Here is a 24782-nt window from a genome sequence, read left to right on the forward strand (position 1 = left end):
TCCTTTTGCGACGTTTACCAGAATCAAGTGGAAGTGGATCGAGCGATCTCTCTTGCTCTGCTCGTTCTGCTGCCCGGTAAAGTAATGTTTGGTCGGCGACCCATGTAGCTGGATATATGAACTCTGTTTTTTTTTCAGAAAAACATGCTACATTCAGATAGTGATTGATTGCTTTTCAGATTCATTTTTTAATAATGTTGAGATGCAATTTAAGTTCTATGTATAAGATATGAAGTTGCTAACCAAATCCTTCGGCTGGTTGAATGCAGCGATTGATATACGGTAACGATCTAGTTATTTATTCTGTTTTGTATGTTTTCATATGCGTCCCTTGTTTGTGTATATATAGTACGTTGAAATCAGTTGGCAATTCTCTATTTGTTAGTGATCTAGTTGTTTTTTAGGCCTGGTTGAATCTGAAACATAACCATCAGAGGACTTTCCTTGAAGGCTACTCAGGAATTATTTTATAAATATGAACAACTCGCTATTCAACAAACACTTCTTTTAATTTCCTATGCAATATGGCTATCCCCTCCTCCTTTTGTAGTAAATCAAAAGTTTGAGTTCATTGCCTTATCGTAGAAGTACTTGTACTAATTCTAAACAATCTTGTAGGACTTTTCACTTTCTGCACTATTTTTCGATACTCTTTTGCTAAGGTCCTCCAGTTTACGGGGTTTTAACGTGTGATTTGGTCGAAGAAGAGGAAGTTTAAAGGAACCAAAAAGGAAACATAGAGCTAACGAACCTGAAGTTGTACTTACAAAAAAAGTATTTTGGAAGAGAATTAAAAGCTAAGGCAAATGGTTATTCGCCTTTGACAAGAAAACCTAGCTCTCTTCTCTGAGTTTCAGAAGAAATTCAAATCAGCTAAGCTGCGAATGCCACCAAATTGATTGAGGGAATAAAATGAAGCTCGTCATCTAATTTTCATGAGCTGCATAATATAGTATTATATGCTAGACTGCTTGTATTCCCAAGCCCTACTGTATTAGTAGTATTATTTTTCATATAGGTTGATAAGGGATGGATTAAGAAATAATCAGAGAATTTTTTTCATTGGCCACTTATCTCTCCTTGTAACATGAACTGAGGATCCTGATAAGTTTTTATGTATTAAGTGTAAAGTCTTGAGTTTGTAAGAAGTTTATGTAATATACAAAAGTATTATTGTTTTAGCATAATATAAGTAGCATTGAAGCAGGTGCATTGTTAGTCTCCTACAAGAATATCCAGAATTGAATGCAAATGCATTTCCATTTTTCAATCTATCCATTAACAACTAACAAAACTACCTAAATCGACATAAAAAGACACCTTATTATTGGTTTAACTTTTAAATGATTTTCTAAAACCTATGTTGGATACATAGTGAGAGGAACATCATCAATTACTGGAATGATCTATCTGGTGAGAAAGGAACACACTAGACCTGCAGCAGAACCGCAACAACTACACAAAACGAAGCAATTACCTACTTTCAATGAGACCATATACACCAACAACAACTGATTAAAACAGGGCCAACACCCAACACTTGGACAGAACGAAACCAGCAGCCAAGAATCACCAACACCCGAACACCCAAAAAAAACTAGCAGCACATAAATTGCAACGGAAAGTACCAATATTTAGAATTAAAATCATCTAAAATAATCCATCAATCGATCACAAAATTGATTGATATTGTGGAATAAACCAAAAGAATCTGTAACTAAAGCATACGGTGCTTCATCCCTAATTAACTGAATCATACGATATCCTTAAGTAAAAAATACACACATGAATAAAATCAACACAATTTGTAACTTAGAAAACCCTAATTTAGGCCTCAAAACCACACAAAAAATTCAATTCGTAACTAGTTAATTAAACAACATAATTGTGAAATTTAAGACCTAATTCAAAGATATACATACCAACTAACCTGTTTCTTCTCGCCAATTAAGAAACGCAATTGGCCAATGTCTCTTTATCTCCAATTCTTAGACCCAATTTCCAATTCATAAAAGCCAATCTCCAATTCACCTTTGCTTCAGAAACGATGATGGAGAGGATCGAAAAGAAGGAAGTAGATGAAAGAGAAGAAGAAAAAAAACAGATGAAAGAAAAAAAACTAGGGTTCGGGACTTCGGGGGTGAAACTGAAGGGTTGGGATTTGGGAAGGAGGGAAACCAGATCTATGAAAACTTTCGATACTTACGTAGGTTTTCATTTTTTTTCTTATTTTTTTAAGATACTAATTACTAACCCATTGCAATTTTTCGTCAAAATATTTTTTTTTTAAAAAAGTGTTGCAATAAAACAACCTTAATATACAATTGTTGCCATAGTTTTTCTATAGCAACATTTTTTCAAAGTCGAACTCTCCTGGAATTAATAATTATTTAACTGTTGCAATAACTATGATATAGTAACGCCAGTGAAACTGTTGCATAAAAGGGCGTTGCTATAGGCCTGTTTTGTAGTAGTGAGAGAGGGGGAGGGGTGTTGTTGGCAGCAAAGAGTGAAGTGACAAAATAGAATGAAAACCCAAAAAATATTTTATATCAAAGGATTTTCAATCCATTATCCTTGATTTCCTTTCTCAAATCAAACAACCCCTTACCGAGGATTCCTAACGAGAAATAGGTCTTCGTTTGGCACCAAAGTTCTATTTTTGAAAAGATTTCGGAGAATTACATGCATGACTTATTTATTATATAAAATTTTGGGGTGATGGGAAAGAGAGGGGCAATGTATATGTATTATTCCAAACTTATATTTCTTACCTAAAAACAATCATTATTATTGTTGAATAAAATGTGATAAATAGGGGGGAATAAAGGAAGAATAAGGGAATGGTTCGGGAAAATGGGATAAAGGTTCCATTGAGAATTAATATATAAGAGATATTATTTCAAAATACTCCCCTTATTGCCTCCATCACACATGTATAAATATATTAACAAATCAATGTAAACCAACATTGCAAACCAGCGAACGTATTCATCGACTAAAAAGTAAAATTTATTCATTACTTCCTTATGTCCCACAATACTCGTTAGACTCACATTTCCACAAAATTTTGGTAAGTGACGGGTTGGTTATCAATTATTTTTTGATTGCAAAAATAGATGTGGTAAGAGATAGTGAGATTATTTTTTTAATTGAATGAGAGAAGATGTGGGGGCCAAACTTTTGTTAGTGGGAAGAGAGACACAATATAAGAATTGTGGTTCATTCCTATTTTGGAAGTGTAACAAGTAATGTGGAACTGATGAAAAAGACAAGTGTAACAAGTAATATTAGACGGAAGGAGTAATAAGGAGTCATACGACATCTGCAAAAGAAGTCTACATCTAACAAATACATAACAAATTGAATCAAATAAAGGTTTCCATCATCAAAATTACGGTAGTTGAATAAATTTTGAATCATAGAACGTCTTCCATATATAACGCTGGAATATACAACCTTTACAGAGAGAGGATTTAACGATATGTTGTAGCCGTTGGGATGGTTTCTATTTGATTTATTCTAGTGTACTTGAAAAATTGATGTATGTTGTGATCCTGTATAAAACATTATCAAAGAACCACTTCCACAAATATCCAGTATAAAGGGACGATAAACCAAACATAGTAAAGCTAACTTCACCATAGACAAACTAACAAAGACGGTCTCGACCCATATTATGAAGATTTTATTGAATTTAAGAAACAATGGTTTAATTAAACAAGGAAAAAGGGTTGGAAAAAGATCTTATTTCCAGGGGTGTTCACTGAGACAAACTCGGTCGGTCCGAATTGATGACCGGAATTTTGATAATTTAAGACTTGAAAACTGAACTGATTATGCTTAGACCGGACCCTGACCGAAAAATCGGTCCAACGCCCAAAATAGACCGGTTGAAGACCTATTTCTAATTATTATTTTTCTGCAAAATACGGTAAATAAGAGAAAAATAATAGAAAAGTTATTGTTTAACGCCTTTTTTAAAAAGATAAAATAAAACATCTTATAATATACTTCCTCCATTCCATAAATATCGCACCATCTTGTTTTTTACACTATTCAAATTATACATTTGATCATCTTTTGTATTCGCACCTAAGAAAAATTGTAGTCATATGAGATCTTGTTAGATTCATATCGATATGCTCGGTTATGCTCGGGTCTAACTCGGTTATGCTCGGGTCTTTTCGAAAATTAGTCTTGAGTCATGCATTCGGGTTTGGTTAACGTTGTTAGATCGCTCTACATACAAGTAAACGACTATAATTTTGAACTTTGTATAGTAATATGCAAATTTAGTTCATTTGCATATTTTTTTTACACAACTTTGAATTTATACTTTTTCATATATCTTTTTTACTTTCATGTTTTTCTAATATCACAAGTCTTTTAGTTAATAGTAGACGTGCGTTGCACGGGCCCTGAACTAGTTTTGGATATACTAAATATAGTTAATTAGTCTTTGTTACCCTTAAAAAAAACAGTCCTTATAGAATAATCGGATCGGAAATAAAATTAAAGACAAATTTAAATATCTTAAAGTAAAAATTAATCTCAACACAAAAAGTTAACTTTTTATATCAAAAAAAATCTTTATGAAGATGTACGGGGTAAAACCCGAGGCTAGAAGAGCAAGCCTAACTCCAAGCAGTTAGCCCTATTCTTGGGAGACTAGTTGTACGGGGATATATGCGACCTACCAGACCATCTTGGTCATAGCAGAGCAAGTCGGCCTCAAAGAGAATCCTCTAACAGAACAGCCGCAAAGATAATTAGCAAAAGTAACACAATGCTTAAAGAACCATGCAGTACTAGAGGTCTGCGGAGTAAGGTCCTGCTAGACGACAATAGAGATGTGTCGTTAAGCAAAAAGACAAATAACAAGTACATCGCCAGCGTACACGCGGCAGCATCTGAATAGGCCAAAGTACTGAATAGTACGCCTATAAATACCGTCCTCCCCATTCATTTGTGGACACGTTCAACTAAAGTAAAATTCTTAACCCTCTCTACTTTCTCTCTCTAAGAATATAAATCTAATTGCTGACTTAGGCATCAGAGAGATTTTCCTCGGTGAAACCCCCGAGGTTAGCTTACGTTTGTTCTGCCTGACAGGACAAGACCTTCACTCAGAACGTCTCCCGTTTCCAGACCCGGAACAGAAGATATCCAACTAATGCAAGTCCTTTTCTTGTGATGGTCACGATGGACATTGCAATTATCTTTCTTATAGGTGTCAATAAATAACGATAACAATGCTTATTATCGTACTAAACAACCTAGCTAGTGTTAAGTACACTTATCCTACACTTAATCATATTTTTAACTATAATTTTATCCAATCTTGTCTAAAACACCTTAGTTGCTACAGAAATAGCAGTATTTTGTAATGCACTCTTGAGTGGAGGTAGACCTCACAACCATGCATGCATAAGTTTACAAGGAAACCCTTCTGTGAACAGGAGTACCCCTTAAGTCAAGCTTTTTTTCTTAATGTAACATTTTGAAACAGCTAGCTTCAATTCTCTTTACTAAGCAGTAAACAGAACAATAACAAAACAAAGGAGAAGACATTATTCTATAGTTACTGATCATCTCTAAATTAACATTGTAAAACATTATTCATTAAACCAGAAAATCAAAAATTAGTCAGACTTTAGGATCACTCTAAAACCAACAATGTAACAAACAATTTGGTCCAATGTGCTGGAATTTGTATATCCATTTTTAATCCTTACCTAATAACCTGATATACACGTCCTATATATATAATAAGCTCCAATCTTTGAAGTAGCATCATCATTCTCACTTCTCAGGTGTTTATATCTATCTTAACTACCACACCCTCTTAAGACATCAGTTTGTCAGATATGGCAACTTTCCACAGATTGCTCATCATTGCCCTTTACAGCATTGTGTGCTCAATGCTTTCCTACAATTTCGCCGATGCAGCTGATACTGGCATCACCAGGCACTACCGATTCAATGTTCGTACATGAAATCACTTTCTAATTAAGTTTTGACCTTAATTTACGTACACCAATGCGTTATATTAACCACCATTCTTGTTACAATATTATGGGTTTAATTGTAGATTAACATGCAAAATGTGACAAGATTATGCCACACCAAGAGCATTGTCACAGTTAATGGGCAGTTTCCAGGGCCTCCCATTGTTGCTCGAGAGGGTGATCGACTCGTTATCAATGTTGTCAACCATGTACAGAACAATATTACCATCCATTGGTATCCTTCAATAATTCTGTCTTGTAATTTCATTTGTTTTTACTTTTTAGCATCAAAACAATTCACTGATATATGTTTGTGAATGTTTGAGCAGGCATGGGATCAGACAACTACAAAGTGGATGGGCAGATGGACCGGCATATATAGCACAGTGCCCCATACAAAGTGGTCAAACTTATGCATACAACTTCACCATTGTTGGTCAGAGAGGCACACTTTGGTGGCACGCACACATTTCTTGGCTCCGATCAACTCTTTATGGACCAATCATTATTCTTCCTAAACGGGGTGTTCCTTACCCTTTTCCCCAACCCTATAAGGAAGTTCCTCTTATCTTTGGTAATGCATTCTTCCACCTCTAATTATACAACTGTATTCTATGCTTCATTTTATTTGTTTTAGGATGTCAGAAAATAAACATTATGTGATGTGTGGAATTGCAGGAGAGTGGTGGAATGCTGATACTGAGGCAGTCATTTCCCAAGCACTGCAAACTGGAGGTGGTCCAAATGTATCAGATGCATACACCATCAACGGCCTTCCCGGACTATTATACAATTGCTCGGCTAAAGGTATATGCAACCAAGTTTTCGTATTAGTTAGTTTAACTGATCGAATGTAAAAACTATGACTAATCACCAGTATGTATTTAATTATGTGCAGACACGTTCAAATTGAGCGTAAAACCAGGAAAAACATATCTCCTTAGGCTGATAAATGCTGCACTCAATGATGAACTCTTCTTTAGCATTGCCAATCACACTCTTACAACAGTAGATGTTGATGCTCTTTATGTTAAGCCCTTTGAAACAGATACAATTATCATTACTCCTGGCCAAACTACGAATGTCCTTCTCAAGACTAAGCCTTATCACCCTGATGCTACCTTCCTTATGATGGCTCGACCTTATGTTACAGGAAACGGCACCTTTGACAATTCTACTGTTGCTGGAATCCTTGAATACCACCATCCTAAACCATCTACTTCAATCAAGAAGCTTCCTCTTTTGAAGCCTACACTTCCAGCTCTAAGAGACTCTTCTTTTGTTACCAACTTCACCAACAAACTTAAAAGCCTAGCAAATGCCCAATACCCAGCAAATGTACCAAAGAAAGTTGATAAACACTTCTTCTTCACAGTAGGGTTAGGAACAAACCCATGCCCTAAAAACCATACATGTCAAGGCCCAACAAATACCACCATGTTTGCAGCATCTATTAACAATGTCTCCTTTGTCATGCCTACAAAAGCTCTCCTGCAAGCACATTTCCTCAGCAATTCAAATGGGGTTTTGACATCCGAACTTCCCTCCTCACCACTAATGGCATTCAACTACACCGGAACACCACCTAACAACACGAATGTGATAGATGGGACAAAGGTGGTGGTACTTCAATATAACACAAGTGTGGAACTAGTTATGCAAAGCACGAGCATACTTGGTGCAGAAAGTCACCCACTTCACCTACATGGGTTCAACTTCTTTGTGGTTGGACAAGGTTCTGGGAATTTCAATCCTAAAAAAGACCCCGCAAAGTACAACCTTGTTGACCCTGTTGAGAGAAACACTGTTGGTGTGCCAGCAGGAGGTTGGGTTGCCATTCGTTTCCTTGCAGACAATCCAGGTATGCATACTAATATAACTAAATTAAGACCATATATTATTTCTTTGATCGACTTAATTATCTAACTATAGAAAATCGGATGTAATTATATATATGTAGGAGTATGGTTCATGCACTGCCATTTGGAAGTTCACACTAGCTGGGGTTTAAAGACGGCATGGGTTGTACAAGACGGAAATTTGCCTAATCAGAAGCTGCCACCACCACCGTCTGATTATCCAAAATGCTGAAACTGATTCACTCACAAAATTTTCTGCAATGACTCTAACAGAGATTGATTCTGAGTTTTTTCTAGGAATTTTTTGTGTGACATTCTGTTTCATGAATTACATAGCCGTTCATTTTTCTTCCTTAGCTTGTCAACCCTACGAAGGAAAAGCAGCTTCTTGGCTGTAGAAGAATTTCATTTGAAAATTTTCGACTTAATAATATTCGTTCTTCTAAATTTCGTTTGATGATCAAGTTAATAGCAAACTTATGAATGTATTTCATATTTCGTGTATCTTTAAAAGGTACAACTCCTCAAACGGGAAAAATATTCAAATGGGAAAAGATATTCATTACATTATCTTCTCAGTGTCTAAACTACAATAACAAATTCGTATAAATTGAACATTATCAAAGTAAAAAAGAACGAAGACAAACATACAATGGAACTTAAAATCTATAAATGATTTTGGCTAATATAGTGGGGCATGAGTGCGAATATATCGAAGGATGAGCGGTATAGCAATTGTTTGAGAGCAAACTCATTACTACTGTTTGAAATTGTTCTGCCACGCCTTGTCGCCTTCCCCTCGTGGTCAATCAATAGAGCCAAGAATAGTCAACGGGTAAAAGGGTTGGATAACTTGGATATTTGTAATAAGTTTTTTTCAAACAAAATTTTATACTTCCTCCATTTTTTTTTTATAATTGCACCATCTAGGTTTTAGCACTATTCTCATATTCTTATACTTCTTCCGTTCCGAAAATATCGTATCATGGTTGATTTTTACTCCTCTAACTATTACTTTGACTCTTAATATCTCAAATCGTGTGCAAGTAAAATTATAAAAATTAATATTTAAAAAATATATACCGATACGAATCTAACATGACTCCACATACTAAAATTTCCTTACATACGAATTACAAAAAATGGCCAAAGTAGTAGTGAGAAAAGTGTAAAAAGCAAATGATGCGATATTTTCAGAACGGAAAAAGTATAGTTAATTTTTGTATATATAAGGAAAAAAATATATACACAAGTGAAACTTGTTTAATTCGTCTCAAAATATACTTTTAAATTATCAAATTTTATAATTTATTCAAATATATAATGAGAAATATTAGTGTTAAAGTAGTGGATTGATAAACATGAAATCTCAGATGGTGCAATTAAAATAAATGGAGGAAGTACTTCGTATGTTAAACTTAAAAGCTTTTGCGATTTGACGTTACGAAAAGTTTAACAAAAGGTAAAATTGATGGAATTTTACTTTTTTCACAAATTCTTATTTACAATGGGTGTACAATAAATATTGTATACCGGAGTAAAAGTTAACTCAAAATGCTTAAAAGTTAAGCTTATATATGTAAAAGTTATGTATTTTTTAGTGATAAATTTTTTAATTTTAGTAAAACTTATTTATTTAAAATGACAAATAATGTATAAAATTAATCATTTAACCCTTTAAAAAGTTTATCTATCAACTTTTTTATTATTAATATAAAAGTTAATCAAAACTAGGTTAAAGTTACAAAAAATTGGGTAAAAGTTATCTTGGTGTACAATAAATTTATTGTACACCTAGTGCGCGCAAGACCTTTTGTACTTTTTTAGTTTTGTCATCCTCCAAATCGAAAATGCTAATAAAAATAAGACCGTTATGTTGAATTTCCTGAAAAAACGTAACGAGGGAAAGGGATTGATAATAAAGATGGTTGCAGGACGGCCCTTTACCGACACTAAAAAAGCTTGGCACGGGCATGAAAATAATACAGCCCAGTACAGACTCGAAATCATGGGCTGTGGGCCGGGCTGTGGCCGTACTTGATTGGATAAAGCATGATACGAACCAGCTCGGCACAACAAAGCACATTAAATTTAGTAAAATTATGTTTAGACACGACGGCCCGACACAAAAGCTCGGGCTGCATTTTGCAATTTCCGATCCATTCAGGCCCACGACCTACAGGCTCGGCACAAAGCCCGCCCCAGCCCACAAACATCCTTACACATCAACATCTCTTGTTTCACATTTCTACGGCGATCCCATCAAAATGAATTTCTAATATTCTAACATGCAATTTATCTTTGGCCTACTAGTCTTAAAATACCGCCTTGCTCAAGAAGTACTAGTACTCCGTATTTTGTAATGCACTCTAGTGTGGAGATGGACTTTGCAACTATGTATGCATACGTTTACAAGGAAAGCCTAGGAACAAGAGTACCCTTTAAGTGACAGCTTATTAAGGTACATTCTAAACAGCTATTTGCTTCTATTGTTCTATCCATATTTCCACTAACCATCTGTTAAAACAGTATTACCAGCTAATCGTTCCAAATTTACCAGCTAAACTTGTAGAAGAAGATTAGGCTTGGTGTCGCTTTCTTACAAAGTTCTCACATAAATTACAAAATTTAATTTTGATTTCGGAAAAATTAATCTATTAACTGAAAACGGCTTACATTATTTTTTGACCATTACTAACAAGTCGACTAAATTAGCTAGTAAAGCACAAGTTCCGAAAGCCATTGACATCCTAGTGCCTTCCGTCGCTCTATGCCTCTTGCTAGAACTTCAATAAGCAAATGGAACTTCATTAGTGTGATTATCATAGTATTCAGAATATTGTCAAACATAACTAAAATGTTGGACTAAGCAATGTCTCGGGGCTTTTTTTAAAACAGGAACAGGGATGTCGGAGGACTTTGCTAAGCTTCTGATAACTAATACTAGTACTCCGTAAAACAGAGAAGATTATATATATATATAATACATATATATATATATATATATGTATATATCTAACTTTATCCTGTTCTCTTGTAGTATTAACATTCAGAAGCAAGACATTAACATTAATCCAAGAACTCAAAGAGTAACAACAGACTTTAGGATCACTCTAAAACCAACAGTGTAACAAACAAATTGGTCCAATGTGCTGGAAAATCAATCCATTTTTCCCCCCTACCTAATCATCTAAGATATACCCTATATAAGTTCATCTCTATCAAGTTCAATCATCATTTACAAGTTAGTAGTATAACTCCTAAAGATAATTTCCTAACTTCCCTGTTCGCTAAACATGGCAACTTTCAACAGAATACTTATTGCCCTTTTTAGCATTGCCTGTTTCACGCTTTCCACCAATGTCGCGGATGCAACTTACACTGGAATCACTAGGCACTACAAGTTTGATGTACATGAAATAACTTTTAAAAGTTGCATGAAGAATTCAATTTATCATTACTTTTGACCTTATATTATATGCAGCTTTATGTTACACTAACCATTCTTGTTACAATATAATGTTTGTAGATCAAGCTGCAAAATGTGACAAGACTATGCCACACCAAGAGCATTGTGACAGTTAATGGGGAATTTCCAGGGCCTCGTATAGTTGCTAGAGAGGGTGATCGACTCATTATCAAAGTCGTCAACCATGTACAGAACAATATTACCATCCATTGGTATCCTTCTGCCTTCAAGTTTCATTTATTTCCAACAAATGACATCAAAACAAATTTAAACTGATACGTGCGACTATATACACAGGCATGGGATCAGGCAGCTACGAAGTGGATGGGCAGATGGGCCAGCATATATAGCACAGTGCCCCATACAAACTGGTCAGACTTATACATACAACTTCACCATTGTTGGTCAGAGAGGCACGCTTTGGTGGCATGCCCATATTTCTTGGCTCAGATCAACCCTTTATGGACCTATTATTATCCTCCCTAAGAGCGGTGTTCCTTACCCTTTTCCCCACCCCTATAAGGAAGTTCCTCTTATCTTTGGTAATGCATCCAGCTCTAATTGTACTACTCTATGCTATACTTTTTTCTGGACGTTTGTACTTTATTTAGCCATTTAGGGCATCCAACCTAAAAATGACATTGTATGAGGGATTGCAGGAGAGTGGTGGAATGCAGATCCTGAGGCAGTCATTGCCCAAGCATTGCAAACGGGAGGTGGCCCAAATGTATCGGATGCCTACACCATCAACGGCCTTCCTGGACTTTTATACAACTGCTCAGCTAAAGGTATTTGGAAGCAAGTTATAAAATTATTTTAACTGAATACAAATTGTGACTAATAAATCAAGTGTATATGCAGACACATTCAAATTGAGCGTAAAACCAGGCAAAACTTATCTCCTAAGGATAATAAATGCTGCACTCAATGATGAACTTTTCTTTAGCATAGCCAACCACACTCTCATAACAGTGGATGTTGATGCCGTCTATGTAAAACCTTTTGAGACAGACACAATTATCATAACTCCCGGGCAAACCACCAATGTCCTCCTCAAGACAAAGCCCTATCACCCTAATGCCACCTTCCTCATGATGGCCCGGCCTTATGTTACAGGAAACGGCACCTTTGACAATTCTACTGTTGCTGGTATCCTTGAATACCACCATCCAAAACCATCGACTTCAATCAAGAAGCTTCCTCTCTTCAAGCCCACCCTGCCAGCTCTAAGAGACACATCTTTTGTTACCAACTTCACCAACAAACTTAGAAGCCTAGCAAATGCCCAATACCCGGCAAATGTACCAAAGAATGTTGATAAACACTTCTTCTTCACAGTAGGGTTAGGAACCAACCCATGCCCTAAAAACCATACATGTCAAGGCCCAACAAATACCACCATGTTTGCAGCATCTATTAACAACGTCTCCTTTGTCATGCCTACAAAAGCTCTCCTACAAGCACACTTCCTCCGCCAATCAAACGGGGTTTACACCACCAATTTACCGTCGTCCCCGCTAATTCCCTTCAACTACACCGGTACTCCACCTAACAACACAAATGTGATAGACGGGACAAAAGTGGTTATGCTTCCATTTAATACCAGTGTGGAGCTAGTGATGCAAGACACTAGCATAATTGGGTTAGAAAGCCACCCCCTTCATTTGCATGGGTTCAACTTCTTTGTGGTGGGACAAGGCTTTGGAAACTTTGATCCTAAAAAAGACCCTGTTAAGTATAACCTTGCTGACCCTGTTGAGAGGAATACTGTCGGTGTGCCAGCTGGAGGGTGGGTTGTCATTCGCTTCTTTGCAGACAATCCAGGTAAGCTAACATTTTTCAGGATATATGATAAGTAATTTTCAAATATTTGCGGGTAACTAAGACTAACATTTTTATGTGATTGACTAATCTATATAGGAGTGTGGTTCATGCATTGCCATTTGGAAGTTCACACGAGCTGGGGCTTGAAGATGGCCTGGGTAATTGAGGATGGAAAACTGCCTAACCAGAAGCTGCCAGCGCCCCCATCTGATTACCCAAAATGCTGAAAGTGATTCATCATTCATCTGAGAATTTTTCTACGACTCCTCTAGCAGAGAATTGTCCCCCTCCTGATTTCTGTTCAATAATTCTAGTGCCACTAATTTTCTTTTTGTCAGACCTATAGAGGAAAGAGTGGTCAATTTGCTGTAGAAAGTTTTCTTTTCAAATTTTCCCATTCTGCATTGTTTTTCCATTAAATTTTCCTTGTTTAGTCACCATGTCATGGATGTAATATGAATTGCTTGCATTCTTAGGCAGTGTTGAACAAATATCCAACTTCAAGACCAAAAAAGGTGTTTATTACATTATCTCACACTAAATCCATATACTTGCAAACAGAATATGGTCCTAATGGAACAAATGCTGGTTCAAAAGCATCCCATTATTGTACCTAAGGGAGGCTCAAAGGCAGTAATATGTTCTACTTTCTACATGCCTGCAGTAGGGCTATAAAAGGCCAGAAATAGTACCTATTTTGCTTTCCCCTTTCCCTTCCCCTGGCCTTTCTTGGCATCCATCTTTGCCTGGATACGAGCAGCTGCTGCTGCTTTAGCTTCCTCCCGCTTCTTCTTCTCTTCTTCCTTCACCGCAGCTGCCATCTCTCTCTGTTTTTTCAACTCCCTAGTTTTGTATTCATACAAAGGAAAGTAATGAATAATAAAACACTGGTTAAGGATAAAATTCAAGAATAGAAATGGAGAAGTAACTTACTCAAGCCTAGCTCTCTCATCCGCAGCACCACCGGCACTCATGCCCTTGCGTGGTCGGCAGGCCACCAACTCCACCTCAAATATTAATGTTGCCCTACATTGTACATCATTGGCCTTATATATTCATGCAGGTAGATGAAGTTGAAGAGAGGAGACAATAATGATGAATTTCAGAGGACTTATTCTAGATTCCCCCCCCCCCCCCCCCCCCCCCCTCCCCTTCAAAAAAAATTGAAATACAGACTGAAATTCAGTAACAAATGAACTTAGCGATTAGCATCACAAGTCACTTTTTTTTTGACAAAAAGACTGACAGAAATCAGGAAAGTTGAAATGAGCAGCGACATACTCTGGAGGAATATCCGGAGGAGAACCTGCACTTCCATATGCATACTCGGGCTTGCAAGTAATCTTAGCTATTTCCCCAACCTGTAAAAAACAAATTCCACATTTCAAGAAAACGATACTATTTATGGGCTTATGGGGTAGAAGAGCTCAGAAAGAAGCAAATCAGTAATATTCACCCTCATAGTTTTGACTGCAATATCCCATGCCTTGATCACACTGCCCTTTCCTAACTCAAATGAGAAGATAGTATTGTCTTCATGTGTACTATCAAAGACTTCCTCCGTTTCAGCCAGAATGCCCTCATAATGAACTGCCACACCCAGTAAAATGTCAAAGATCAAAGTAACAGCTACCAAATTTCATCACTGAATATACATTTTGTACAGCACATGCATCAGGCAAGGAAGCTGGTTCATTACCATTACCCTTAATACATTATACCCATCCTTCAGTTTCTTCAAAGTCCAAATTATAACTATAACATGGTCCTAATGTCCTATACTGGAAGATTGAGTAAGCCAGATTATCAAGCTCCTCTGTAACGGAAGGAAAAATAAGCGAGAGTTTCTTCTTAATACAATTAAGAAAAAACAAAAGAAAAAGATCTCTCCTTCAGAAAAGTGTGAGTACGATGGTTTTCCATTCAAAAGAAATAAACTCGAATCTTCCATAATACTAGTAGTGACTTTGACATCTTTAAATAGACAAATATATGATAGATTCCATAATTATCAAGCTTTCCACAACTTAACACATTAAATCTCAAGTTATCTTCTATAGCTCATAACATATTTAATTTTTCTAAAGGCGGCCGCTCAAGGACTATAAAGACAAAGAGTCATTCAGAAAAGTATTGAGTTTTTTTTCTAAGAATATGTACCATCCACTAAAGGAAATTCCTCTGTCGGGCCGACAGCATTATCCTTTGGCCGCCTTAAAATAGTCTTCAAAACACCACCATCACCGGACAAGTCAATTACATCCCCCATTGCACCCGTTGTTTTAATTACCTGAGGAGCAAATATAGTAATTCATTATGATCCAAATACATAGAATGAATAGATTTTCTTTACGACATACTCATGGACATCACCATTACTAGAACAAAATCTAACATTGCCAAAACTTTCGTATTGAGAAAAACAAACCAAAATTGTTAATTTCAATCAATGATCGAAATTCCACCTAAAATACTGAAACTTTCGTATCGAGAAACAATATCAACAATTGGTTGTTAATTTCAATCAAGCATCACAATTCACCTAAAATACTGAAACTTACGAATCGAGAAAAAAGAATCCAAAATTGTTTGTTAATTTCAATCAATCATAAAAAAATCATCTAAAATACCTGAAATTCATCTCAGCCGAAAAATTCAACAATAAGAGAATACAGGGACGAGCAATTCAAAGTAGAAACGAGCAATTTTACAAGTGCGAGGATAAATTAGGTTAAACAATTTAAAATCAAGTTTTGATAGACTGAAGTATCAGAGAAGAGAGAGAACTAACCGATAAAGTAGTAAAGAGGGTGACGAAGAGATACGTCTGGAGTAACGGCGGCGGCGGCGATGGTGGCGGAGAAAACAGGTAGAGAGAAAAGGGATGAGCCGAGGAACTGGTTGGCCATAGCAGTAGAAAGAACACGATTTATGTGAGGGCTTTTGAGTGCTCTGTTTTTAAAAGTGGGAATAAATTTTAAAAAGGCATTATCTTATCTCAAAGTCAAAGTGGTTTATTAAATATTTAAAGGAGGGCAATCACTGTTGACTAAACTGGCTCATTGGTTGACTATTTGGGTCACTTGGTTGGAGTGACTCAGTGACCTGAGTCCGGTTCTCCTCTTCTTGGCAAAAGAACTTCTCATTCCACTGTAAACGATAGGGATTTTGGCTTAATAACACAACCCATGTCATGCCATAAGTTCAAAGGGGTGACTCAAGCACGACACCAAACATATTCATCTTACACGCTTTAGTCAACTTACCTTTTTGTCGTATTGAACCTTGTCATGTATTCCCAACAAAATTATGATATGTGTAATCTTATTTATGTCATTCAGTGTGTGTCATTTAAATTACGAAGATCATCATATTGAGAAAAAAAATACATTTTCCAAAGTATTTTATTTGTTCAGATGCAATTAAGATTGGAAACAGATCTCCTGAGATGTACTTATTGTTTCTTGGCTACTGTCTTCGATGGCAGGTCTCGAATACTTCAGTTTAGACGGTATCCCATGTTTCCTAAGCAAGCAGATACGAGTAGCATCATAGTATAGCATAGCGCTTCAACATAATCAAGCAGGGAATCATGCCTAATGTAACCAGACTCTGGTTACCAGAGGTGAGAGAGATCCTTTCCATTTTGGCATGCCGCGACACACTCGAGCACATATTCTCTGAGCTGCTTCTGGATTTCGTCCATGGGCAAGCAGGCATCAACAATCTGGTACCAGTTAGCATTGTGTAAAAATCTTGACAGAAATGAAATTGATGGAAGACAAAACTAGAATAGTAACGCAACAAACTCATCGAAACTAGTCGACAGATATTTCAACAGGGGGAAAACACACATACAAGCACAAGAAAGCAAAGGAAAGACTGAGACAGAAGAGAAAGCTTCAGCAAATTTGAGTTCCCACAAGATTCAATTTCAGATACCAATGTTTGAAAGAACCTGGAATAGATTTTAAAAGAAGAAAACAAGATAACATTACAGTTGTGATGAAGATAATTTTACATTTTTACACCACCAAAATGGCATCATCATACATTGCAAGCTAAAATTTACAGAATGGCAAACCATATTATCAAATAAGTGACATTTATCACAGCATATACTTCGTATGAAAGAAAATATACCTTCCATGAGGCATCATGAAGAGCTCGATAATTTTCTCTGACCTTCCCCTGAAAATCAACACACTCGTATCTTTCATCACCATAGCCACCTCTTTCTGCAGCTTTCTGCGATTTGAAAAAGAGATTAGGATATAGTTTGAACGGACATATAAGATTTGCCAGAATGGAACTTGCACTAAAGGTGAAAAAAAGACGTGCTTAATTTTTGTTCAGGTAAAATATTGGATTGTTGTAAGTTGTAACTTTGCATTACCTTCTCGTGATTAAGTAACGTGATAAGCAGATAAGATGGAACAGTAAGATAACCAGCAAAGTTTTTCAGTTTATTGTATTAAAATTGTATTAGTCCCAGGCAAGTTATATGAAAGAACTTGTGTCTCAAAGGCTGCACGTATCTAACCAAACAAATGTCACTTTCCATAATCTACATGGAAAGGGATGCATCCATGGGATAGTTACTTCATAAAAGGCTGAAATCCTGTCAGGTCTAACAACTAGTGTAATTTTTTAAAATAAGTTCGAAATTCTGAAGCTTGCTTTCTGGAAATATACCTCTGGTGATATATCAAGGTACAAGACCATGTCCGGAGCCAGCAATCCCATCTCGGGTACCTGCAAAGAAAGAAAAATAGTCATGTTGCAAATAAATATAAAAGTACTTGTGTAGTCTGGTTCATTGGTAGCAGTTGGAACCTTCGAAGTACACAAACTCAACATATAACACACTCGACTGAGTGAAGATGGGTAATTACAAAGGTATTCTTCTCTTCCTCGTTACCTCAGATAAGTCATGTTTTCTCTTTGCATAGTTCTTTACAGGATGCCATCGTCACCAGAACAGCTAATATAATGTCCTCAGAAGCAGTACCTAAGCCTTATTTGCCAAAAAGAACCTTATATCCCAAGCCATTTCTTCTACTTCTCCTCTAAACTCTAATCCTTGGTTGCACTTGCATTTTCCAGGTCCTCTTGCAACTAATGCCAACAGACCACAGGTAACCAAATGAGATAATATATATTTAAATCTCCAGTTCAGATATACTTGTAATTTGAAATGGTGATAGATAATTATGTTCCTTTTATATTCATCATTCCTTGATGTTTTCTCTTTTATTCTACGGAGACACGGAGTTCTTAAGTTTTTTGGAGGGGTAACCAGGAGTTGGGCGTAAACCTAGCTGCATGTCAATATGCCACTATCACAACATAGGGTTTGTCTTGATTAACAGACCATCAATCAGACAGGAATTGATTAACATTTGACTCAGTCGATTATAAGATTATAACTTAAAAGAAAAATGCGCTAAATATTAACTCTAGCGGCATTGAACATAATCTTCCTTCCCACATCTTCTAGCCACGTTTTCAATTTTTCCTCAACAACCATTGATTAAATAAACTCTCTACATCATGTCCATTCTATCATCCTCTCCACCTTTTCCGTTTTCAAAAACAGCATATGACCTACTTGTGAACTCCTTGGGAAGCTAACAAAAAATAACCCAAAACAAATAACAAAAAATAACCCAAACAAATAGCAAAAACAGGACGTAAAACAGATGTCTTTAGGTTTACAGTTTCATACTATTAGATTAAAAGGAATTACATTTTTAATTATCTAATTAAATGGTTTAACTGTTTAGGATAGCACTGGAATATATACCCGAGTACAACCCTACTTTGTACTACTTAACCACCAGTCCACCATTTTTAATGTTTTAGTTGCAACGCTTCACATTGTCTAAATTTTTTGTCCTTTCACAGTTTCACGACAACATCTTTGAACTTTTCTGTGAATGGGAAAGGAAAACTAGAAATTTGGGATACGAGGGTAAGGCAGGTGAACCTGATATGAAGTATCAGAAGTTCACAACCTTTATATTTTCATATCAGAGACAAAAAAAAAAGAAAAAAAGAAAGAGATGGCCAGAGTTCAAGATACAATTAAACAAGAATCAAAGCCTGAGACTTCCATATTTCTGATTTCCCTCGTTGACCGCAGCTGGGAGAACAAGGGTGTCTACATGATAGACTAACCTTTGAACACGTGATGAACACCGAACAGAATGTCGTACAATTATGAGAAATTTGGATAAAGGCATACTGAAGCACTTTTATTCTTGAATTTGCTAACTCAAAAAGGATAGTAGAAGTTGAGACATCCAAATATGGAAATGTGAAAGTGTATCATGGGATAGCAACTAATTTTATGGAAAATTCGTCTGTGACTAAATCACAGACAGTGGTAACAACAAATTTACCTTACACCAATCAAAACTGAGGCCTTTGGCTGATGAGAAAGCCACACCAGAGTAGGAATAACGATCAACGATGAGAGTGGTCCCAGCTTTCAACTTCTCTTCCATCAATGATCTGCAATCGTACACGACAAAGTCAACAACCAAGCAAAAATCCCACAAATAAGATGCAGGAAACAATAAAGTTTAAATCTCGTACTGAACTTCTGCCCCTAGAGTCTTATGATCCCAGAACAACAAGAGGAATACCTATTTAGGGTAGGAACATCAAAAACGTCTCAACAAGGAAACATTACGTGACAGTAAACTTTCTTCAGTTTTATTGCCCAAAGTCAGAAAATCGGATTGACTCATTAGTTAATAGCTGCACCACTACACCTCATATATATAGAGAAAATTTTAATCTACAACCAATAAAGGCATGTACAAGTCAAAATCCTCACAATCATGGTGAAAATAGGCACAATACATTAACAAAATCTCCCTCGTTTCAAGTAGATACCTTTTTTTAAAAAAAAGGGGGAAAAAAAAGTACGAAAACACATAAATCACATAAATCTATACCCTAGCAAGAATGCAAAGCACATAAATCTATGAATAAATGTAGGCTAAACTATGCAACACTAAAACACAACATTAAGCCTTTTTTTGAAAAATCAAACCAAAGTACATTAAGTGATTAACCTATTGACTAAATTCCCACCTACTCCAGGATGGAGGGAGGTTGTTTCCTTCAGAGTTCAGACCCTTGTATGGAAAGAGCCAGCTAGAAATGCTACTTCACATCAATTATGAACCAAAAGAATATTTAGAGAAGTGCAAATTTTTATCATAAAAATTCTACAAGTGTTAACAACTTAACATCACTATGTACAAAATGTTCAACTCGCGAGGATATGGTTTTGAGGTTGTCAAAATGCATGCTACCTAAAACAAAATATTATAAAAGCTTGTTTTACATACGAAATATACAATAGCAAAGAGAGATGGTCTTAATGATACTACCAACAATAATTGTCTGAGAGTGTCTAACCCAAACCAACAAGAAGAGGAATTAGATTCAGCTTAACATAACATCAAACACTTGAAATGCTATACCCAACAAAAAATGTCAATGTAGAAACTAAACCAAACTGAAGAAAAATAGGAACAACCTTTTTTTCCCATGGATTAGCACTAAATAAGAGATGAATGGTATGATCGTCCAAGTTAGATTGATTAGAAAGATAAGAGGAAATCATCTGCCCTACTGCGGTATTTCGATCTGGAAACCGCCATAACTCAACAGGATACCCAAGACTTTTCATTTTTTCAAGTGACATAGAAGCTCACTGCACTGTGAGCTTTTTCCACTTCGATCTAACCCTTCTAATACCACCAAGGCACCTCTTGATTGGGAATTTAATTTAAGGGAAGAAGACTCAATTTTATTGGAAGTACTATTCTCCATTTTTGTAGCAGAAATTAAGAAATTCCGTTGAAATTTGAAACTGATGTAGCAAATCAAGAGAGGCTTCAAGTCTTGAGAAGTTTGCTGCATCTGATTCTACAACTCAGCAGCAAATCCGGAAAACTGAAAAATGTTCGAATAATAAAAGTCAATAAAGCTTCCATTTTCGAAAACCATGACGCCTCCTGCCTGGCATTCACAGTGCTACTTAATTCGCTAATCCCCATGAACCAGAAAAGGCGAATTAAGACATGAAAATGGTACATTTTGGCCATAGAATTGTCTCACAGTACCCAATCTTATACTAGCGAATTACTGAATTAGTGACAGTGGTCATGTACAACTCTTTGCACCTCCAACCACCACAACATGTCACCAACTGAGCCAAACGCAAAGAAATAAAAAATTTAAAAGAAACCTAGCATACTCCTAATCTTATTCACAGTTTGCAACAAAGATAAACAAAATATCACATAACCATGCAATAGTTAATTTAGACTAAAAATTTATTGGATTACATTGAACTAACCATTCAAATGTACAATCATAAATTGACAAAGTCCATGAACAATTAATTTTTATTGTCAACTAAGATGCGAACTGAAAACAAATATGCAATTAATATCACAAACATGGAGTACAATTACAAATTGACAGAGGAGAAACGCAAAATACAAGGTTCAAATTGGAATAGCTATGACCAAAATTTCATGCCTATTGTAATGTTAAAATCAATTAATTTCATATTGACAAAAAAGTGAAGGTAAATTAGGTTAAACATATTAAAATTGAGGCCATACTTTCACAATTTTGACAGACTTGAGTATAAGAGGAGAGATAAAGAGAGAGAGCTTACTGGTAACGTAGAGAAGAGTGCGGCGAAGAGAGATATCGGAGTAAGCGGTGGATTTGGCGGCAGCGATGGTGGCGGATAAATAATAAGAGCCCAGAGATTGGTTGAGAACACGATTTATCTGAGCGTAACAGAGTGCTCAGTTAAGTGAGGGATCTATTTTTTAAAAAAGGGCCTATATATACTTGCTCAGGTATGTACTTCCTCAGTTGTATTTTAAATTACAAACTTGTACTTACTCCATTTCTATATAGTTACAATATCTCCCGTTCTATTTTAAGTTACAAACTTGTACTTCCTCCATTTCTATATAGTTGCAACATTACCCTAAAATAGAAATGTCACAATAGTTGCAACACATCTAAAATAGAAACATTTTTTACCCAAAGTTATAATTTTACACCTAAAATAAAGTAAGTAATGTAACTAAAGTGGTTGTTGCCCCACTTAAATACCACTTTCTTAAATACCGTGTACGGGGTATGTTGCAACAATAAAGAATCGGAGGAAGTACCACTTTGCTTGTTTAAAAATTATAAAATATGATCTCCGGAAAATTTAATTAAAATGTTTTTTTTAAGTATAAATCATCAAAAAATCTCTATTCTATAAGGGAACCCATGAGGCCATTTTAGTAATTGGCCTTTTGGTGTTCCCTATGGAAAAGTCCATGATACCCTCAATTAATTCACAATTTAATTAATTAATGCCTCTACTAATTACAAAGTTTTTAAAGTACTACTATATTTATTATAAAATGCAATATAAAAGGCGCGCAAAAGGGAGTATTTAAGTTGAAAATCACTCTCTTATAATTACGTTAAATTACTATAAAAAATTGGTGTGAATATTAATTAGTTAAAAGTAATGTTAACATGTAAAAAAATTGAATTATACCCTGAAAACTTTCTCTCCAAGTTTTCTCTTGGGTGTATGGTAACTACCGTGCACCATCGCCATGGCAAGGAAATCTGGTTCGAAATCTCATGGGAACAAGCATGGAAATGTGAAATCAAAACCACGTGGACCTTCTTCGGACTCTCAAGCTCTGAGAACGCGATCAATTGACGAAGTTCTTGGGGTAGAAGCATTGGATTTTGGAATTGAAAATGAGGTTTTCACCCCGAAATCGGGTCTTCAGCATCTTCGGGTACGATCAGAAGTGCGTCATTCTTTCAATGAATTTATGCACGTTATTCATAATTAGACTGGAAATGTAACAAATACCCACACTAGAGCCAATGTTGATGTAGGAACAATCCCTATTTTGCAACAATTTGATGAGGTAGATGTAGAAACTGAATTTGATGTTGAATCTGTGCACACTTTAGATTCTGAGAATGAATTGGATGAGTTGATGCCTTTGAATGATGATGTTAGGCCTGTAGATATTGTATTGATTTTGATGATATACACTAGGAGGTAGATTTCTGCAATTCAGCAATTGTTTGCTACATTGTTGGAGAAAATCTCCCTGTTAATGGTTTTATTAGAAGGATTTGGAGGAACCTCAATGTTGATAAGGTTGTAATGACGAAGAAGGGTGTGTTCTTAGTCCGTTTCTTAACCATGGATTCAAGGGATAAGGTATTATCAGGGCGCTACTTCTTTGATAGTAAACCTTTGATATTGAAGGCATGGAGTGCTGAGATGGATATGGAGAAGGAGGATGTGCAATTAGTTCCCATTTGGGTAAAGTTAAAACTGAACTTCAAATATTGGGGTGAAAAGTCTTTGTTTAAGATAGTGATCCAGTTAGGAAAACCTATTAAGAAGGACAATGCCACCTGCTGTAGGGATAAGCTTCAGTATGCAAGGGTAATGGTTGATGTGCCATTATCACAGAAGCTCCATGAGATGATCATAATTAGGAATGAGAATGGAGTAATGACCAAAGTTAGCCTACACTATGAATGGAGGCCAACTGTGTGTGGAAAGTGCACAATGATTGGTCATGTGTCTTCTGAGTGTAGACAAGGCAAGTCTAAGAGGGTCTGGGTTAGGAAGAACACAACTGCAGAGCCAAACCCGGGGAATTCGGAATGAGAGAGTTTCCCCTGCTGAAAATGTTCCATTCATGGATCCAAAGAGATTTCATAGAGCTCTTAGACCAATAAAAGTAAGAAGTACACTTGTGCACCCAACTCAGACAACTAATGCTTTCCATATTTTGGAGAATCAGTACAAAATGATTTGGGAGGTACAATGTGTGTAATTGGTGTGAGTCAGGGTGATGAACGTGGGAGACCAGTAGATGGAAGGGGGGACCCTTCTTCTCCTAATGGATAGAATTCTAGCATAGAATGTTAGGGGGCTCAATTTGTCTCATAAACAGGATGAAATTAAAAGATTCATTCAGAAATGTGAGGTGGGATTGGTGGACCTCTTGGAACACAAGGTGAATCTTCCTAATCTTGACAAGATTTATCAGAAGGTCTTTCAGAATTGGTGTTTCGCAAGAAATGCTAGTTAACATAGTGGTGGTAGAATTGTGGTTGCTTGGAAATCTGGCAGTTTTGCAGTTAACATTGTAGCCGCATCAAGTCAGTTTCTTCACTGTCACATTACTCCTATGAGTGGTATGCCCAGTTTCTATTGTACTTTTATTTATGCATTTAATGATAGTGATATGAGGCAGGAGTTATTGAGGGATTTGCAGGTTCTTAATACTCAAGAATCCTGGGTTTTATGTGGTGACTTTAATCGTGTTATGTCGATCTGTTGAGGAGAAAATAGGTATGCTTGTTAGACATGCTGATATTATTGGTGGCAATAGTTGTATGCATGTTTGTGGTATGGAAGATATAAAAATTTTGGGTACTCTGTTTACCTAGAACAATAAGCAACAAGGTGTGGACAAAGTTTTCTCAAAGTTGGATATAATCCTAGCTAATCTTGCTTGACAAAGGTGTTAT

At 36.1% G+C, this 24782-nt stretch overlaps 4 protein-coding genes across 6 annotated transcripts; 2 read left to right on the forward strand and 2 right to left on the reverse strand.

The window, feature by feature from the left end:
• Positions 1 to 5789: 5789 nt before the first annotated feature.
• LOC110794803 (laccase-17-like) lies at positions 5790 to 8327 on the forward strand. The gene is made up of 6 exons (XM_021999762.2): positions 5790 to 5987; positions 6095 to 6246; positions 6341 to 6585; positions 6690 to 6818; positions 6910 to 7872; positions 7972 to 8327. Exons 1-6 carry the CDS (start codon positions 5871 to 5873, stop codon positions 8100 to 8102), a joined length of 1737 nt encoding a protein of 578 aa, XP_021855454.1. The 5' UTR covers positions 5790 to 5870; the 3' UTR covers positions 8103 to 8327.
• A 2074-nt stretch (positions 8328 to 10401) lies between these two features.
• On the reverse strand, positions 10402 to 16105 carry LOC110794805 (peptidyl-prolyl cis-trans isomerase FKBP20-1). Its single transcript, XM_021999764.2, has 7 exons — positions 15955 to 16105; positions 15324 to 15453; positions 14620 to 14753; positions 14445 to 14524; positions 14097 to 14189; positions 13856 to 14006; positions 10402 to 10656 (listed from the first exon to the last, which is right to left on the reverse strand). Exons 2-6 carry the CDS (start codon positions 15430 to 15432, stop codon positions 13856 to 13858), a joined length of 567 nt encoding a protein of 188 aa, XP_021855456.1. The 5' UTR covers positions 15433 to 15453; positions 15955 to 16105; the 3' UTR covers positions 10402 to 10656.
• LOC110794804 (laccase-17-like) lies at positions 11108 to 13595 on the forward strand. The gene is made up of 6 exons (XM_021999763.2): positions 11108 to 11280; positions 11400 to 11551; positions 11637 to 11881; positions 11999 to 12127; positions 12201 to 13163; positions 13260 to 13595. Exons 1-6 carry the CDS (start codon positions 11167 to 11169, stop codon positions 13388 to 13390), a joined length of 1734 nt encoding a protein of 577 aa, XP_021855455.2. The 5' UTR covers positions 11108 to 11166; the 3' UTR covers positions 13391 to 13595.
• Positions 16106 to 16536: 431 nt separating the features above from the next.
• On the reverse strand, positions 16537 to 22029 carry LOC110794806 (thymidylate kinase). 3 transcript variants are annotated; one of them, XM_056840326.1, is made up of 6 exons: positions 21871 to 22029; positions 21005 to 21137; positions 19568 to 19679; positions 17859 to 17918; positions 17307 to 17411; positions 16537 to 16890 (listed from the first exon to the last, which is right to left on the reverse strand). In XM_056840326.1, the coding sequence occupies exons 3-6, from the start codon at positions 19670 to 19672 to the stop codon at positions 16780 to 16782; spliced, it is 381 nt and encodes a 126-aa protein (XP_056696304.1). In that variant the 5' UTR covers positions 19673 to 19679; positions 21005 to 21137; positions 21871 to 22029; the 3' UTR covers positions 16537 to 16779. The 3 variants fall into 3 exon arrangements, with proteins under 3 accessions (XP_056696304.1, XP_021855457.1, XP_056696307.1); XM_021999765.2 differs by lacking the exon at positions 21005 to 21137 and having other exon boundaries at positions 21871 to 22027; XM_056840329.1 differs by lacking the exons at positions 21005 to 21137; positions 21871 to 22029 and adding an exon at positions 20719 to 20998.
• Between the last annotated feature and the right edge of the window lie 2753 nt (positions 22030 to 24782).

This window comes from Spinacia oleracea, chromosome 1 (assembly GCF_020520425.1).
Source record: "Spinacia oleracea cultivar Varoflay chromosome 1, BTI_SOV_V1, whole genome shotgun sequence".
NCBI lineage: Eukaryota > Viridiplantae > Streptophyta > Magnoliopsida > Caryophyllales > Amaranthaceae > Spinacia > Spinacia oleracea.